Raw genomic sequence first — 19,654 nt, forward strand, 5'->3', positions numbered from 1 at the left:
CAACGTCGACAAAAATTGTCGTTGTGGAACAGTCGTTTGATCTCATTTAACGTAACATGTGATGAGATATGAAGCTCTAATGATTGCACACAACTACTTATCAGCTAACATAGCATACTGATACACACATACAGGTACATACTACCGAACTATACCAGACAGTTTACTGTTGCACTGTTATGTTGCTCTATTGTATATTTTGTATGTCATATGTTGTACTACGATCAAGAAACCAGCGTATTTGCTTAAACTTTTAGTATAAACAGATGTAGGGCTTTACTGGTTGTTTAGGTCAGTGTTACTATCAGAAATAATTTATAATTATTTCTTTAGTTATTAATTAATATTTTAATGCCCTGCCGATGTTCACTCTAGTTTTCGCTTGACCATGATCATGTTCCCGCTTAGCCAGACGGGATTTAGTAGAAGGCTCTGGGGAGCGCGCATAAACGTCACATCCTTTGGATTTTCCCAGCAAAAGCGACCTGCTCCCTTCAATGAAAATCAGTCTACAGGCTTTAATAGGCAACCTAGGAAGTCCGGGAAGTTGCGTTACAAGCGTTCACACATTGGCAAAAAAAAGGCGAATATTACATGAAAATGGTTACATATTGCACCTTTTAATAAAAAGTTTTTTTTTTCCTTTAATTCAAAAATGTCATTTAGAGGTCTTTTTAAAAGATAATTTTGACCTCTTTATTATTAGTAAGCATATTTATTACAACCTTTTAAGTCAAGGTTCAAGCTGAATAGTCGGTTAAGAGCTAATGATTAATCGTAGCAATAATCGCCTGAATAATCATTCTAATAATCGTTAGATTAGTCGATTATCAAAATAATCGTTAGATGCAGCCCTGTTGTCAAGTTTTGTCAAATATACATGTGGCGCATCTAGACATGTTGCGCAACATTTGACATCACTGACTTGAAACACCATTGGTTCTCGTGTTGTTACTGAACTCGACATGCTAGTCTGAAAATGCAGTAGTGCAAATGAAATTTGAGAGCTTCAGTGTAGAAGATTATTTTTAGTGAATATCTACTTAGCTTTGTATGAGAAACAGACCAAAATTTATCATTTGACTTCAGAAGACTTGGAATAAAGTACAAGTCATATGGACTATTTTTTTGATGCTTGCATTTTTTTTCCTTTTTGGAGCTCAATGGCCTCAGTCACCATCCGCATTCATTAAATGTAAGAGTGCAGCAAACATTCTGATGTCTCCTTTTGTTGTCCTCAGAAGAACAAAGTTCACCCAAAAGTTGTTCCAGATCCATAAGATTTAACACTATAAAACTAATCATTGACTAGTTCCAATGAATAATTAGCATTGGGTGGTTTATGTCATTAATTTAAACAATGTGGTGTTTTCCATTGTGTACAGGGCTCTGTTATCTTGTCATGGAGAGATGTGAAAGAGATATGAAAGGGAATTGGATTAAGCAGTGTACACCATTTGCCATTGTAAAATTGAATTGCAATAGCAGAAACCCCAGGGTTTCTTTGTCATAGGTGAGACGCTGTCACTGTGCAGGCTGTCCTACAAAAAGCAGGATTTGGCCTAAATTACCCTTTTACTCCGCCTAACAGATCCTGTTTATCATTGTGCCCTCCAGTGTCTCACACACACACACTCTGTGAAACACTAAATAGTTTTGAATCCTTTAGTCTTGTGGATTCCCTGTGTGGGCTGAGGGTTTCGATAATTTAACACGCTTCCTAACATGATTGTAATGTTGTCACACAACATTACAAGGGTTTTTAAACACGTGTGTGGTACAAGAATAATGGATAAGTTCCCATAGCAGCATATGGAATCAAAAACATAATTTAAGTCCCCTTGTTCACTACTAAGGGAATAGTTCACCCAAAAATGGAAACTGGAAACCAATATGACTAGGTTTTTACTGTGGAATGACCAAAAATGACCAAAAAAGCACCATAAAGTATCATAAAAGTAGTCCATACAACTTCTGTTATAATTGTGTGAAAGTTGCCTAAAGCCATACTGTATGATAGATTTGGAAGTCATTCAGGTTTGCAATGATTTAAGTAAGTGATGACAATGTTATTTTTCATGTGAAGTGTATTAAATTATTAGTTTGAAGTTTTGACTGTAGTAAGTGGCAAGCATTGGTGAAAAAGAGTGTAACAGGTAAGTAAATACACTCCTGCTATTTAAACACACTATGTCTACTCTGTCACACTAAGTCTTTAGTGTGTGTGTGTGTGTGTGTGTGTGTGTGTGTGTGTTTGGATGCAGGTGGAGCTCCAGTTTCAGTTGAACAGGCTTCCTCTGTGTGAGATGCACTATGCTCTGGATCGTATCAGAGATAATAGCATCCTTTTTCCAGATGTCAGCCTCACTCCCACAATCCCCTGGAGTCCCAACAGGTACCAGCACACACACAAGACCCTAAATGAGGGACTCTATTTATTTTCCCTAAATTATAAGTTCAATTTGTGAGAATTTAATTAGGGCCCAAGCATTGAAAGTGAAATGGTGGAGACCCTATTGTTCTTCTAAGGATTATTATTATTTCTTTTTTCAAGGTTTTCGGTACTTTTGGGGTACTGAACATGTGTTGAAACTCTTGAAATTTTGCACACACATCAGAATCGTCGGCCATTAGGTCTGGGCAAAGTTGCAGGGGTGACTCTGTAGCGCCCACTTGAAAATGGGCATGTAAGTGGGGCTCCATAGCACCCCCATTTTCACCTACAGTCATCAGAATTCGTGCATATATTGTTCTCATAAAGCTGAACAACGAAATCAAAAGTCATCGCTCGTCATTACCATCAAATGTCATTACCATCAAAAGTCATCACTCGTTATTACCATCACTCGTCATTACCACCACATGCCATTATCATCACTCATTATTACCACAAAGTCATTCCCTTCATTAGTCATTACCAATACTCGTAATTCCCAGCACACATCCTCACCATCATGCACACATTAAAAATCTACATCACACATTAGATCCACTAGAATGTTGAACAAGGCCTCGACCAAATCTTTAGAGCAAAAATATTGACATGTGACTTGAATATTGATATAAGAAACTTCAAACATGTAGGCAAAAGTGATCTTAATTGAAGAATCACCCCTCTTACATTGAGCTAAAATGTGAAATGACAGAGTGAACTGCTGCAGCAGTGAAGATCATTCACATCCTCAGATGGCTCTGTTACTGTAAGTGACAGCTGTTTTGGAATGCATGGCTGTGTGTTTGTAGTTTGTAAGTTGTTCTTCCTCTGTGCCACAGGCAGTGGGATGAGCAGCTGGATCCCCGTCTGAATGCCAAGCAGAAGGAGGCTGTTCTGGCCATCACCACCCCCCTCTCCATCAGCCTTCCTCCGGTGCTCATCATAGGACCCTACGGCACGGGCAAGACCTTCACACTGGCCCAGGCAGTCAAACACATCCTCAAACAGCCTGACACACGGTGAGCAAAAACACACTTCACAATGCAGGACAACAGAGACATATTGCAGTATTTACAGTAATGCTCTTATAACAGAAGTCTATGAGGGAAGACATTGCAACATAATAAATGTTACAATTCACAAAAATAAAGATACAAAACTTAAATATTTTTTATTGTATTGAACCCAGAACATTCATTTAATCATTCAGAAAAGTCATTTAAAACACAATTTAATTTAGTTTTCTAAGACATTTTATTAGTTTTTATCCAGATTTATGCAACGTTACATTGATGAAGAGAAAGCTTTTTTTTGTTGTCCCTACCTAAAATATTGATGATGATGATTGTTTTGATTTACTGTTTGTTTCAGGGTTCTGATTTGCACCCATTCAAACAGTGCAGCAGATCTGTACATTAAAGATTACCTTCATCCATACGTGGAGGCTGGCAATCCACATGCACGACCTCTCAGGTAACAAACACTGAAGGGTACAGTTCAGCCAAAAATACATTTTCTGTCATTATTTACCCACCCTGATGTTGTTTCTGTGGAACACAAAGGAGACTTTTAGTAGAATGTGAGGGACTGACAGCCTCAGTCACCATTCACTTTTGTTGCATTTTTATCCCATACAACGAAAGTAAATGGTGACTGAGGTTAACACTCATCCATGAAAAACAAAAGGAATTGTTAGGCAGATAGTAAGTCTTTCAGGTTGCGAACATGAGATTGAGTAAAAAAAAAAAAGTTTTCATTTTTAGGTAAACTAGCGGTTTCTGGACAGTCTTAAAAGGCTAAAGAAAAACACCTCAATCTTTACCCAGTTTTTTGCTTGAAAGATTTGAAACATTTGACATTGTGAAAGGATTATTTTAAAAGGTTGTTTTAAAATGCACAGTAGTTCTCATAGTTGCATGGTTATTTTGGCACACCACCCATAAGTCTCATCCATCTTGTCCCATACACTTTAGCCTTCAAAAATCTACATTTCCGGTTGTGCATGATTCATTGGTATACATTATTTTAATGAAAAAAAAAAAGGTTTTCATTCTAATCTTTTATCACAATGTAATAACTTTCTCCACCTCTGCAATAACACTTTTTTTTTGTGGTCTTGTACTGCATTTTAGTACTAAAGTCAGCTCCTTCCCTTCTTTACTTTCCACTGAATAACTTGGATTTCGCCATGGCATGGCGTTAAAAACAAACAAACTTTCCCCTCAATATTGTTTCATTGGGAAATGTGTCCAATTACGGACGTTAAATGTGTTGTCAATGCTATTTCATGTTGTGTGTAACATGTTTGTGTGTTCGTTCAGGGTTTACTTCAGAAAGCGCTGGGTGAAAACGGTGCATCCAGTGGTGCAGCAGTACTGTCTGATCTCTGGAGCTTACTTCACCTTTCAGATGCCTACACGACAGGACGTCGAGCGCCACCGTGTGGTTGTAGTCACACTCAGCACGTCCCAGTACCTCTGCCAGCTTGACATGGAGCCAGGTGAGCACAAATACATCCTATGAAGTCAAACAATATAATTTGTCACTTAACCGATTTTTTTTTATTTTTTATTGTTGTTTAATTTAAATATTTAGTTTTTATGCCAGGAAATGTCATTAAAAAAAAATTGTGTGTGTGTGTATATGTGTGTGTGCACGAGCGCATTTTTTTATATATATATATATATATATGTGTGTGTGTGTGTGTGTGTGTGTGTGTGTAATATACACACACACACACACACACACACACACACACATATATATACACAGTGGTGTGAAAAAGTGTTTGATTTCTTATTTTTTTACATGTTTGTCACACTTAAATGTTTCAGATCATCGAACAAGTTTAAATATTAGTCAAAGATAACACAAGTAAACACAAAATGCAGTTTTTAAATGAAGGTTGTTATTATTAAGGGAAAACAAAATCCAAACCTACATGGCCCTGTGTGAAAAAGTGATTACCCCCTAAACCTAATAACTGGTTGGCCCACCCTTAGCAGCAACAACTGCAATCAAGCGTTTGCGATAACTTGCAATGAGTCTTTTACAGCGCTGTGGAGGAATTTTGGCCCACTCATCTTGGCAGAATTGTTGTAATTCAGCCACATTGGAGGGTTTTCGAGCATGAACTGCCTTTTTAAGGTCATGCCACAGCATCTCAATAGGATTCAGATCAGGATTTTGACTAGGCCACTCCAAAGTCTTCATTTTGTTTTCCTTCAGCCATTCAGAGGTGGAGTTGCTGGTGTGTTTTGGATCATTGTCCTGCTTCAGAACCCAAGTTCGCTTCAGCTTGAGGTCACGAACAGATGGCCGGACATTCTCCTTCAGGATTTTTTGGTAGACAGCAGAATTCATGGTTCCATTTATCACAGCAAGTCTTCCAGGTCCTGAAGCAGCAAAACAGCCCCAGACCATCACACTACCACCACCATATTTTACTGCTGGTATGATGTTCTTTTTCTGAAATGCGGTGTTACTTTTACGCCAGATATAATGGGACACACACCTTCCAAAAAGTTCAACTTTTGTCTCGTCAGTCCACAGAGTATTTTCCCAAAAGTCTTGGGGATCATTTAAAGTTTTGGTTATGATTTTCAGCAAAAGCTGAACACTGTCATTGAATGAGACGAGCCTTAATGTTCTTTTTGCTCAGCAGTGGTTTTCGTCTTGGAACTCTGCCATGCAGGCCATTTTTGCCCAGTCTTTCTTATGGTGGAGTCATGAACACTGACCTTAACTGAGGCAAGTGAGGCCTGCAGTTCTTTGGATGTTGTTGTGGGGTCTTTTGTGACTTCCTGGATGAGTCGTCGCTGCGCTCTTGGGGTCATTTTGGTCGGCCGGCCACTCCTGGGAAGGTTCACCACTGTTCCATGTTTTCGCCATTTGTGGATAATGGCTCTCACTGTGGTTCTCTGGAGTCCCAAAGCTTTAGAAATAGCTTTATAACCTTTTCCAGACTGATAGATCTCAATTACTTTATTTCTCATTTGTTCCTGAATTTCTTTGGATCTCGGCATGATGTCTAGCTTTTGAAGATCTTTTGGTCTACTTCACTTTGTCAGGCAGGTCCTATTTAAGTGATTTCTTGATTGAGAACAGGTGTGGCAGTAATCAGGCCTGGGTGTGGCTAGAGAAATTGAACTCGGGTGTGATAAACCACAGTTAAGTTATGTTTTAACAGGTGGGGCAAACACTTTTTCACACACGGCCATGTAGGTTTGGATTTTGTTTTCCCTTAATAATAACAGCCTTCATTTAAAAACTGCATTTTGTGTTTACTTGTGTTATCTTTGACTAATATTTAAACTTGTTTGATGATATGAAACATTTAAGTGTGACAAACATGCAAAAAAATAAGAAATCAGGAAGGGGGCAAACACTTTTTCACACCACTGTGTGTGTGTGTGTGTGTGTGTAATAGATGTGTGTGTGTGTGTATATATATATATATATATATAGTATATACACAGACATACATACATGTATGTATGTCTGTGTGTTTTTTTTGTTTTGTTTTGTTTTTTTTTGTTTTTGTTTTTTTCAATTGTTGAAACTGGTTCACAAATTGAATTCATTCTTGAATCAGTCTGGCTCAGTTCAGAATAGCCTACTATCATAGCAGTCTTACTCTGTCTTAATCTATATCTATATAGACATACAGTTGTGCTCAAAAGTTTGCATAACCTGGCAGAAATTGTGAAATTTTGGCATTGATTTTGAAAATATGACTGATCATGCCTTTATTTAAGGGTAGTGATCATATGAAGCCATTTATCATCACATAGTTGTTTGGCTCATTTTTAAATCATAATGATAACAGAAATCACCCAAATGGCCCTGATCAAAAGTTTACATACCCTTGAATGTTTGGCCTTGTTACAGACACACAAGGTGACACACACAGGTTTAAATGGCAATTAAAGGTTAATTTCCCACATTAATTTAATTTTTTAGTGTCTGTGTATAAATAGTCAATGAGTTTGTTAACTCTCACATGGATGCACTGAACAGGCTAGATACTGAGCCATGGGGAGCAGAAAAGAACTGTCAAAAGACCTGCATAACAAGGTAATGGAACTTTATAAAGATGGAAAAGGGTATAAAAAGATATCCAAAGCCTTGAAACTCAGTACTGTTCAATCACTTAAGAAGTGGAAAATTCAGGGATCTCTTGATACCAAGCCAAGGTCAGGTAGACCAAGAAAGAATTGTTCGGGATACAAAGAAAAACCCACAGGCAACCTCAGGAGAAATACAGACTGCTCTGGAAAAAGATGGTGTGGTTGTTTCAAGGAGCACAATACTTGTTGACCCCTCTCCAAACATAGCGCTTATGGTTGTGACCATAAACCTCTATTTTGGTCTCGTCACTCCAAATGACAGTGTGCCAGAAGCTGTGAGGCGTGTCAAGGTGTTGTCGGCATATTGTAACTGGGCTTTTTTGTGGCATTGGCTTCTTTCTGGCAACTCGACCATGCAGCTCATTTTTGTTCAAGTATCGTCTTATTGTGCTCCTTGAAACAACCACACCATCTTTTTCCAGAGCAGCCTTTTTCCTTTGACCTGAAATATAAAGGTCAAACCGATTATCGTTTTGTCTCAATACAGAACATGCTAAAGAAGAGACTTGCAACTGGTTTTCATAACTACACACATCTTATTAAAACAGAAAGACATAAGAGTAGCACGTCACAGCTGGAAGTGGCAGCATTAAACTCCTCCTGCTAGAGCGATCTGCAGCAGTTTATTAGGAGAGACTAATTTCCTCATCCAGTGTGTCTGTGTGCAGGATCATCTGTTGCTAAGAGACACGATTCGCCTGTCTAACACACTCGTCATCATTAACACCCAGTGCTGCCGTCTCTATTCATTTGTTTCTCCCTCATTCTTAAAGTACAGTGATTTTTGTCTTGGGGCTTTGGGAGGCAGAAGTTTATTCCCTCCCATGACAAAAACCTTTTGTGTTTATATTCCTTTAGGTCATGTTTGTTTGTGTGTTTGGAGAAGGGAGGACAAGTTTGGTGTGATCACATGCGGGACTGATATAAAACCAATTATTTCAATTTTTCAGCCTTTGACAATGCTCAATATTTATCTTGATGTGGTTGTATGTGCTCTGAAATGGTAATTTCAACCAGAACAGTCATTAATACCAGTTAGATTAAAAATGTTTGATGCAAGTAGTAAAATACAGTAAAAACTAGTTGAAACAATCAAGGCATGTTTACTGCACTAGACGTACACCATATTAAATGGCAATATTTATCTTCATATATTTTCTAAACATTTTAAAGCATGTAAAATATCACACATAGACTTCAATGAAGATTTTTTTGTTGAAGATGCATGCTAATCATGGTCGAACGAAATGTTTTTTTTTTTTTTTATTGCCAATACAATATCTAAAGAACATGGTGGCTGATGGTGAATTAAATGCTGATGTTTATATAATATAATATACTGTAATTATAGTAAATGATATGTACACAATATTATACAACATCAAACACTTATTTTACACAATATTTACTCTAAAATACATTAATAAACATTTGAAAATATTTGCAAAATTGGTCCAGTGACAGAGTTTTTAGGAAACTTAAAGGGATAGTTCACCCAAAAATGAAAATTCTCTCATTTATTCACCCTCATGATATCCCAGATGTGTATGACTGACTGACTTCTGCTGAATGCAAACAAAGATTTTTAGAAGAATATTTCACCTCTGAAGGTCCATACAATGCAGGTGAATAGTTACCAGAACTTCCGTGGTTAAATCCATGCCTTCAGAAGTGATATGATAGGTGTGGGTGAGAAACAGATCTGTATTTATCTCCTTTTTTACTATAAATTCTCCTCCCTGCCCAGTAACTGGCGATATGCATAAAGAATGTGAATCGGCAAAAACAAAAAAAGAATGTGTAAGGGAAAGTGGAGATTTATAGTAAAAAAGTGTTTCTCACCCACAACTATCATATCGCTTTATCCACTGGAGTCTCATGGATTACTTTTATGCTGCCTTTATGTGCTTTTTGGAGCTTCAATGTTCTGGTCACCATTCACTTGCATTGTATGGACCTACAGAGCTGAGACATTTTCCTAAAAATCTTCATTTGTGTTCTGCAGAAGAAAGAAAGTCATACACATCTGGGATGGCATGAGGGTGAGTAAATGATGAGACATTTTTCATCTTTGCGTGAACTGTCCCTTTAATGACCAAATAAAAAGCACATAAAAATCTTTGTGATAGTCACAATGCTGCACAATTATTTTATATCGCCAAAAATAATATTGAGCATTGAAAACATTCAGTACATTAGCCCTAATCGCATGTGTGCTAGAAGGCGTGTCTTAATGTTTTGTGTTTATTGACATGTCAGTGAGTTATCTGTCATTCACACACACACACACACACACCTGCAGATCAGACTTGCATCTGCTAACATCTACATGTGCAGATTAAGAAGCTCCTCTACGGGACCTAATGGCAGACACTTTTGTGTTAATGGTTGCTGTGTGTATGTTTGTGTATTTGAGTGTTATCTATTATTAATGGCTCATCCTGTGAAGCTTCATGTAATGAATATTTCATTTGTGTGTGTGTGTGTTCGTAAAGGGATCTTCACACACATCCTGTTGGACGAGGCAGCTCAAGCCATGGAGTGCGAGACCATCATGCCTCTGGCGTTGGCCACTAAGGGCACTCGCGTCGTCCTGGCAGGAGATCACATGCAGGTACCTGAATGATGATGTCATGAGTGAGAACAGCATCATGGGAAACAGTCAGTCATTATTCGATCAATTTTTTTAACTACTATAATTCTTTGGCTTCCTGTTTTAAAGTCACCATGAAATCAAAATTGACCCTACAGTATTTATTTTCTTAATGCATGTTCTTGGTGTTATTGTGCATGATTCATCAGAGCGCATTTTGTTTTTTACAGTATGTATAATAACTCCAACTCCTGAAATTACTTCTCTGCTGACAGCCATTGTCACATGGGCCGGAAAAATTATATTAACCAATCAAATCATAGCCCGCTTTTCCCAATCCAATCCAATTTTGATGGGTAAAATCAAGAAGTAATTTTTCATGTAAGGGAGTCTCATAACATAATTTAAAGCTGAAGTGTGTAATTTCTGTGCCACCGAACGGAATTGCAAAAATAAACATTTGCTTTCTAGCAGCTTTCTGAATACACCACCTTCTGCTGTTGATCGAACAAACAAGATAGTCCCACCCTCAAGTTGGTGGCCCCATTGGTCACAATGGTCACACCATTGGTTGAGTCAATGTTATTGTGTTGGTATGAACAGGTCGTTCTAAACTCTGTCTCTGTGGCTCTATAAAAATTCCTTTATTTTCAGTTTTTAGCTGGGATAAGAGAAAGTATTTTAACACCAAATAGTTACACACTTCAGCTTTAACAATTTTTGGGTTAGGGCAGTGGTTCTCAAGTTTATTTGGTCACGCCCCCCTTTGAAACAACAAAAACTTCTGTGCATATCTTGCCTGTATTGATAGTGTTGTGTGAGGGACTGACCGAAATATTAGTGTTAATTCATCGTTTCCCCCATTTGAAACTGGCGTGCTTGAGACGTCTTTGTTTACATAAGTGCCGCTGACACTGCTACATGCTTTGTGCAGTTCGTGATGCGGTGCCTGCTGAAAGTTTAAACAAGGCAGGAGAAAAGGCAGAGGTGAAGACATTGCGCACATTTGTTCTTGCGTGTATTGTCACTATTTTTGCTGAATGTGTGAAGGTAATTTGAGAACGGGTCTGTCTTCTGTGCGCCTCTTACAATACCTTGCTAAACAAATCATCATAAAAATACGTTTTCAACTATTGATGATAAAATGTTACACACTGTCGCAAAGATGAGGATCTCAGCTTTCAAATGATTGAGCTTCTAGTCCACTCAGAGGCCGAGATATTCAATGAAATGATTTTCATAAACTGAAAATTAGATCGAATGTCTATGGATGAGCAAATCTGTGAGGGCTAAAATGCTTTAGAGCGCCACCTACATTTCAGATCTGAATATTGTGATGGAGAAAAAAATATTTTTTTTAGTACTTGCTGCCATCTAGTGCAACACAATAAGACTTTTCAAAGTGAGATAGAGTAAACAGAGCCAGAATTACATGCTTACAAATTTGGGACAATAACAAAAAAAGAAAAATAATAATAATAAAATTTGTTTATCATAAGATTATAAACCCATCCAATATTAATTATGAATAATATGAGTCTTTTGGGGGTGTTACTGAAAAAATGTGATTTTATTTTTTTGCATTTAGTCCACAGTGTGTGTGAATGGTGAGCGTTTAAATTTGTGTGTGAAAAATTGCAGGCGGCTGCCCAAAAATGCAACAAAGTTTAAGGGATAGTTTACCCAAAAATGTGAATTCTGTCATTTATTCAACCAAATGTCTGACTTCTTTTGTCCATGAAACACAAAATGAGATGTCAGGTGATTTTCACTAAATCTCCATAAAAGTAGTCCATAAAAAAGTATTTCTGAAGTCATGTGATAGCTTTTGCTGAAAATCATAACCAAAACTTTAAAATCGTATTCACACTACCACTTATTCAAACTTGGTGCATCATGTTTGTATACGAGACATGGGAGCCAATGGCGTTTGGTGTCATTGACGTCAAACCTGGCATAAATCACCTTGCAGCACAAAGTTTGAATGTGCGCAAACATAAACTATTCTCTCAAATTTCAGTTGAGTTAACCGTTCCTTCAAAGTAAAGCTTGCATCTTTCAATCTCTATTGTGGGCTATTTTAATGTATTCATGCTGAGAGAGAAGTTTGTTTGAAATTTTCCTAAAGAAAAATTAAAGCTCCATGATGGGATCACTTTCCAAAACTTTCCCTGCCATCAAATGTTTCAAAAGCCTGTTCTCAACTAGCTTATATGTATTAATTAAAAAACTTTTTTTTTTTTTTGGTGTAGCACAAGTTTAGTGTTCACTGGGTGCATTGCATCAGGGATTTTGCACACCAAATCTGAAAGTTTATATAAATTATAAATAAAAGATGAGGATTGAGATCAGAGGTTCACGGTTGTTGATTTACTCTGTGAAGTTGCAAAATTTGCCTGTGACCAAAAGTAGTACACAAAAAAATTCATTTCAAAGCTTTCCATCAAGTAAATATAATCAGGACCAAGCTTTTAATCACTGGTTTACACCAGTTACAGTAAATAGGTGTCTCAAACAACACACTTCTGCTCTATTCTACATCATTTTTGTAGTGTCAGTAGTGCGAGTAGTATGTTAACATTTAAAAAAGGTTACAAAAAGAAGTGTACTACGAGTACCTGGATGATTCACTTCTTTAACCGTCAAAACAGAGTGTGGAATTTTGGATACTTCATGCGCTCAACGCTCACAGCTTGATGAATGTAACGGAAGGTGCAGAGTTACCTGGCCGCAATGCTGGTCTGATAAAACATTTCCAATTAATAGAGAATTTAGCAACTAGCGAAACTTCAGTGAAGATAGCACCTTACAAATATAAGTTGAATGTTTTACAATCATGCAGTGTGAATATGTACATTGTTTGAGATATAAGTATTGAACTGAGGTTGGCTAACGTGCTAAAGCTAACAGCAACACATCACATGTGTTTGAAACGTCACATCCATCAGCTGTTAAACAGCTAATGCTTCCTTGTAGTAAAAAAACAAACTTTAAGTGTTTCATTTGGGACGATACTACTGTTTAGATATTCATATAATACACTGCTTGATTGCATAGTATATTTTGTAAGTGCATAGTCATTTGGGACACGACTAATGTCTTTTTTAATTTATTTAAGCTTTTGGATCTGGATTACTAGATACTTTTTATCCTAAGAGTTGACTCGTTCAGAGTAAATTTTCTGAAGGGTTTTTCAAGGCCGAAACAAAATTGCTGAAATTGAATTAGCATTTATTTTGCACCATATTTTCTCAAAATTCTCTTAAAAGAATATTCCTTGTTCAATACAAGTTGAGCTCAATCGACAGCATTTGTGGCATTATGTTAATTATGACAAAAATGTATTTCGACTCGTCCCTCCTTTTCTTTAAAAAAATAAAAATCAAGGTTACAGTGAGGCACTTACAATGGAAGTGAATGGGGGCCAATCTTTGGAGGGTTTAAACACTGAAATGTAAAGCTTATAATTTATAAAAGCACTTGCATTAATACTGCTGTTAAAACACATGTATTGTTTGAGCCTTAAAGTTGTTTAAATTGTATTGTTTACTGTCGTTTTAGGGTTTCGGGGTTTGTTGACATTAAATCGTAATGGTAACGAGGTTGTAAAATTGGCTATAATTTTACACAGAAAAGGATAGTAAGTGATTTTATCTCACTAAAATCATGTTAACATGCATATTGTTTGTCTTGTGTCTATACTTTTGAAACAATGAGTATTTTAACGTTCAAAAATTGGCCCCATTCACTTCCATTGTAAGTGCCTCACTGTAACCTTGATTTTTGCTTTTTTTAAAGAAAAGGAGGAACGAGTCAAAATAAACTTTTGTAGTAATCAATAATTTGCCACAAATGCTGTCGATTGAGCTTAACTTGTATTGAACCATGATTATTCCTCTAAAATACAGTATTTGAAAATCCTCAATTTTGGTCAGTAATCGTTCATCCAAAAAGGAAATGTGTAAATAAGATAATTTACTCGCTGTCATTTTGTTCCAAACCTGAAAGACTTTCTTTTTGTAATGCAACATGTTGACAGTCTTAGTTCCCAGTTTTCAAATCAATCAATCAATGTATTATTTATAAAGCACTATTAAAAACAACTACCGTTGACCAATGTGCTGTACAATAAAACATAAATGACCAACAAATACAATCAGACAGGCACAAAGTCACACATGACACAAAAACAGAGTATATATAGTAAAGCATCACATCACAAATTGTAGGCCAGATCAAATAGAAATGTTTTTATCTTAGATTTAAAAATGGGTAGTGTGGGGGCAGTTCTAATTTGAATTGGTAGGCTGTTCCAAAGTTTGGGAGCGGCTACGGCGAATGCCTGATCACCCCTAGACTTTAACCTAGATTTTGGAACAACTAAAAGGCTTTGATCGACAGACCTAAGAGCTTTCACTGGGTGGTAATCTATAAGCAGGTCGGAGAGGTATGAGGGTGCTAAACTGTTTTGAGACCTAAAAACCAATAAGAACCAATAAAATCAATTCTATAGCGAACAGGTAGCCAGTGTAAAGACCGTAGAATAGGGGTAATATGCTCACGCTTTCAGCCCCTGTTAAAACTCTAGCAGCCGCATTTTGAACCATCTGAAGGCGAGCCAAAGAAGAATGGCTAATCCCCAGGTACAGAGAGTTACAGTAATCAAGCCTAGTGGAAATAAAAGCATGGATCACCCTTTTAAAGTTCTCAAAAGAGAGAAAAGACTTCATTTTCGCCAAGGCTCGCAGTTGATAAAAACTAGGTTTTACAACCTGATTAACTTGTTTATCCAGTTTTAGTGCACTGTCCAAAAGTACTCCCAGATTTTTCGCATATGGCTTAACATAGGGTGTTAAGACATCAAAATTTAAATTGGCTATACTCTTGGCATCAGAAGGGGTAAATACAACAATCTCTGTTTTAGACTTGTAAAAAAAAAAAAAAAGGTAAAGACATCCATGCTTTAACATCCACAAGGCAAGCAACCACAGGGTCTAAACCGATCTTGTGATTCAGAGGAAAATAAATTTGTGTGTCATCTGCGTAACAGTGGTAAGATATACCATATTACTTAAAAATAGAACCAAGTGGCAGCATATAGAGAGAGAACAGTGTGGGAGCTAGAATAGAACCTTGGGGGACACCGCAAGTCAAAGGAACAGCATCAGAGTGAAATTGGCCTATATTGACTGAAAAACTCCTGTTTGTAAGGTATGATTGAAACCAAATTAAGGCTGAACCCCTTATGCCCACAACCTGTTCTAGGCGAGACAAAAGAACATTGCGGTCCACCGTGTCAAAAGCAGCACTCAGATCTAAAAGTACTAGCGCTACAGAATCTCCGGAGTTGGTGGCTAATAAAACATCATTTAAAACTTTTAAGAGAGCTGTCTCAGTAGAATGAGATTTCCTAAAACCCGATTGAAACGTATCAAGAATCTTGTTTTCAACCAAGAATCCCTGAAGTTGGTTGAGAACTACTATCTCCAGTATTTTTAGATAAAAAAGAGAGGTTAGAAATGGGTCTAAAATTTTATAGAACTGAGGAATCAAGATTAGGCCTTTTTAAGTCTGGGTTGTACCGAGGCATGCTTCAAATAGTCAGGGACATCTCCTGATTCAAGGCACTTATGAATCAAATTTAAAAGAGTAGGACCAACTACATCAAACACTTAAGTAACCGCGGGGGAATAACATCTAAGGAAGAACCAGTGGGCTTTAGTTGGTTTACAACATCATGCAAGAAAGAAAGAGAAATAGTTGTACACTGGCTAAAAACACCAGTATAGTTTGACGGGACAGCAGGATCATAAACAACAGGGTGAATATTCTGCCTAATTTCGGTTACCTTATTGATAAAAAACTGGCATAAACATTCACACATAGCTATCGACTCTGTAGGATAAATGCAAACAGCTGGATTTAACACAGCATTAATTGTATTAAAAAGTGTTCTAGGATTGTGATGGTTCTTGTTTGTAAGAGCCGATAAATACACAGACTTGGCTGATCTCAGTTTTGATGTTCTGTTTTTTATGTTCTGATTATCTGTAAATTTGTCACTTCAGACTGCATTTTCTTTTCTCTGGTGTTATGTGTAAAAATTTTAACCTTGGCTGTAGTGTTAAATGTGTTAAGGTTTGTTGGTAAGGTACTCATTTGTGTGATGAAATGGACAGGATGTTCAAACAAGCAGAGGAATATTTTGTTAACGCCACAGTGTTACACTTTTCAGGGAAACAAACCTGCAGTTAGCTTTCTTATAGTTTAGTCATGACACCTCTCAGAATAAATTCAAAGTGTTATAATGGATATGACAAGTTGCTAGGTTTGGTCTTGATGGACTAGATCTGCTTATGTTGCTTATGCTGCTGCACAATTAAACATGCATACAATCTTCCTGAAGCAGATCTAGACATTTGGTGCTGGGGAGGAGGAGGGTTTCAATGAGAGAACCTGTAGCGCACTGCACTGAAACCGGCTTACCTGCGATTTAAATGTTAGACAAGTTGATTGGCTAACAGATTACATTTTCAAAGGACCTATCAGCTTGCAGCATGTCGAGTTCCATGACTATATCATTTGCATTTTAAGCTAAGTATTTCAACATCGAAAAAAAACACACATCAGCTATAAAGTGAATGGTCTGTTTAATTGCTTTACTGCTGCTAATTTAACGCATGCGAACCCTGCCGTGTTTCCTGTCTCCTGCAGCTGAGTCCGTTTGTGTACAGTGAGTTTGCGCGAGAGAGGAACCTGCACGTGTCTCTGCTGGACCGTCTGTACGAGCATTACCCATCTGAATACCCCTGCAGGATCCTGCTGTGTGAAAACTACCGCTCACATGAGGCGATCATCAAGTAGGTGTGAACTTTTTACACACACTCTTCCTGAGGAGAGACACGCATACAAACACACTCAACATTAGGCCTGTGCTAACACGGATGCAGTTACACATATGAAAACCTGTCTTGTTCTCTCTACTTGTGTTCTTCGTATGTGGTGCCTTTTCTCAAAAAGAATCTGATTTTTTACATTTGTGTCAGGAGAAGGATGTTTATTGTCACCATTGGTTGACTGTAAACTGTGACGTTCTGATTATATCATGTATGACACAAACTATAGTGGCAAGTTGCGTAACAGGATGAAAGTAACACCAATATTTAAAATGTTTTATGTTTCATTAGAAATTAAAGGGATGATTCATCCAAAAATAAAAATTGTGTCACTCCAGAACAGTATGACTTACTTTGTTCTGTGGATCACAAAAGAAACAAATTGGAAAAGTTTATTTAAAAAAGAATAAAGGAATAAATTATCAGTCTATTAATTTGAAAATAAAAATTTGAATAAATAAACCAATTTATAAATGGACAAATAAATAGACACATTTACATATTTATTTAATTAATGTTTTAAAATGTACTTATATTTAGCAATAAAACAGCACATTAAGTCAATTTTAAATGCACCTTTTAAATTGCTTTTTAAAAAGCATTTGCCAGTTGCTTTTCTTCGTCCATATACCAATTGCTTTTCTTTATTGTTTGACTTTTCCTTTTTCCATTTGTCAATCAATACCTGCTGAAGCCCAGGAGTGCCAATTAAAAAAGAATGAAGGAATAAATGATCAATCTATTATTTTGAAAATATAAACTTAAATAAACAAGTCAATTTATAAATGGACAAATAAAGACACATTTAAATGTTTATTTAATTCATGTTTAAAAATGTCATTATATTTAACAATAAATGAGTACATTAATGAGTCTTTTAAATGCGCTTTAAAAGCACCTTTTAAATTGCATTTTTAAAAGGTATTTGGCAATTGCTTTTCCTCATCCATTTGCCAATGGCTTTTCTTTTTCCTTTTGCTTTTTTCTTTTCTTTCTCCAATTGAGAATCGACTTTAAAAAAAAAAATGCCATTGGACTGTTGACTCGTGGGAGAAACCAATGAACTTTCGACTCAGTTATAAGACACACCTCCTCTCCCATGTGCCAGTCGAAGAGGATGTAAGACGGCCTGTCATTGGACGACGGTATGAGCAGTTTACGTGATATTATTAGATCTGCGAATCCCACGCATAAGAAACGGATGCGAAGCATATCAGAAGTTAATGGTGGCTCGTTCACTGTTGCTGTGAAATGTCGAGTGCGGCCCTACCTGAGCGTGCACAGTGACACGTGTCCAGGATGGGAGCTGGTAAACATGATGCTGCTAACAGAACCGTCCTCCTGACCCACGCCCCGAACTGAAAGCATGCAACGAAGGTGAGCAAGGGCAATGGCTCGAGTCGTTGGAGAAAGCCGATGGGCTTTCCAGAACGTATACTTAAGAAAACGCACATCCCCTTTCAGTTATATCACATTCATTTTAAAAACACTGTATGATTATCTTTAATTAATTTTTATTAAAATAATTGCCTGTGTATGATCGGGAAAAGGCGAACTCTCGGAAGTAATCGATATGACTCGTGCACTGTATTCCAAGTCTTCTGAAGCCATACGATTACTTTGAGCAATAATTTAAGGCATTATTCATTACAGCACAGGTTGGACGATCAAAGATCATAAGAAACATAAATTTCCCCAAGTGTGTCCAAACTTTTGTTCAAATATACATGTTATTTTGTGTAAGTTTAACTAAATATGAGGGGGGGTTTTGGTTTGTATTTTTCACAGAGAAAGAATAGGCACCACATACTGTACAGAGAATAGTGACACACACACACACACACACACACACTCGTTCAATACTGTCAATGGCAACTGTAACACATTTGTTCCCTCTGTGGACTCCCAGTTGTGTGTTTTGGGATTAAGAGCTGACAAAACAGAACAAAGATTAAACACCTGTATAAGCTGTAGGTCCAGTTTTTACTCCAGCACTGAGGCTTTGTAAATTGAGTGGGATGCATTCTGACATTTTCTCTAAGCTCACCCCTCCTTTCTCGATACCTCCCAGTGCTTTGAACTCTTCAGAAGTCAGAAAAATTGCTAAACTGTCCTTGATTGAAGTGCTCTGGTGTCAAAATGTTAATTAAAATGGATACGAGTGGCTTCAGCGGCAAAATTTACATTAGCATCTGTTTTATCGAATCATTTTGCATAAAATCTACATATACTGTCCTGCGGAAAGTTTGATTGAGTAATATCCAATTCAAACGAAGTAGAATGCTGTGAAATGGATGCAGGAAGTGTTTGTTTGAGTTAAGCTCGACAGCATTTGTGGCATCATGTCAATTACCACAGAAAATAATTTTGACTTCATCTGGTTAGTATTGGGATTTTGGTTGCACATTAAACTGCAACTGGGATTTTAGTACTTTTAGACTCTTAGTCTTTATGTCTGTGCCATCATAGTATATGTCTGTGCCCATCTTAGGAAATAAAGACTAAGAAAATGTTTTAACATTCTATAAATCAATTTTAAAAACTATTTCCGATAAATCGGTTATCGGCCTTTTCCACCACCTTAGTTATTGGTATCCGCTAA

The 19,654-nt window shown here is 37.1% G+C and overlaps 1 protein-coding gene across 2 annotated transcripts in view; it reads left to right on the top strand.

Moving 5' to 3' along the window:
- The window catches only part of LOC127450784 (probable helicase with zinc finger domain), an 88,648-nt gene that overhangs the window by 21,928 nt on the left and 47,066 nt on the right, over nt 1-19,654 (top strand). For both annotated transcript variants that reach the window (XM_051715131.1, XM_051715132.1), the window contains exons 13-18: nt 2,265-2,395; nt 3,274-3,453; nt 3,806-3,907; nt 4,756-4,934; nt 10,059-10,177; nt 16,871-17,016. In XM_051715131.1, coding sequence (XP_051571091.1) covers nt 2,265-2,395; nt 3,274-3,453; nt 3,806-3,907; nt 4,756-4,934; nt 10,059-10,177; nt 16,871-17,016 — 857 coding nt within the window. The remainder of the gene's footprint in view (nt 1-2,264; nt 2,396-3,273; nt 3,454-3,805; nt 3,908-4,755; nt 4,935-10,058; nt 10,178-16,870; nt 17,017-19,654) is intronic.

Source organism: Myxocyprinus asiaticus, chromosome 13 (assembly GCF_019703515.2).
Source record: "Myxocyprinus asiaticus isolate MX2 ecotype Aquarium Trade chromosome 13, UBuf_Myxa_2, whole genome shotgun sequence".
In the NCBI taxonomy this organism is placed as follows: domain Eukaryota; kingdom Metazoa; phylum Chordata; class Actinopteri; order Cypriniformes; family Catostomidae; genus Myxocyprinus; species Myxocyprinus asiaticus.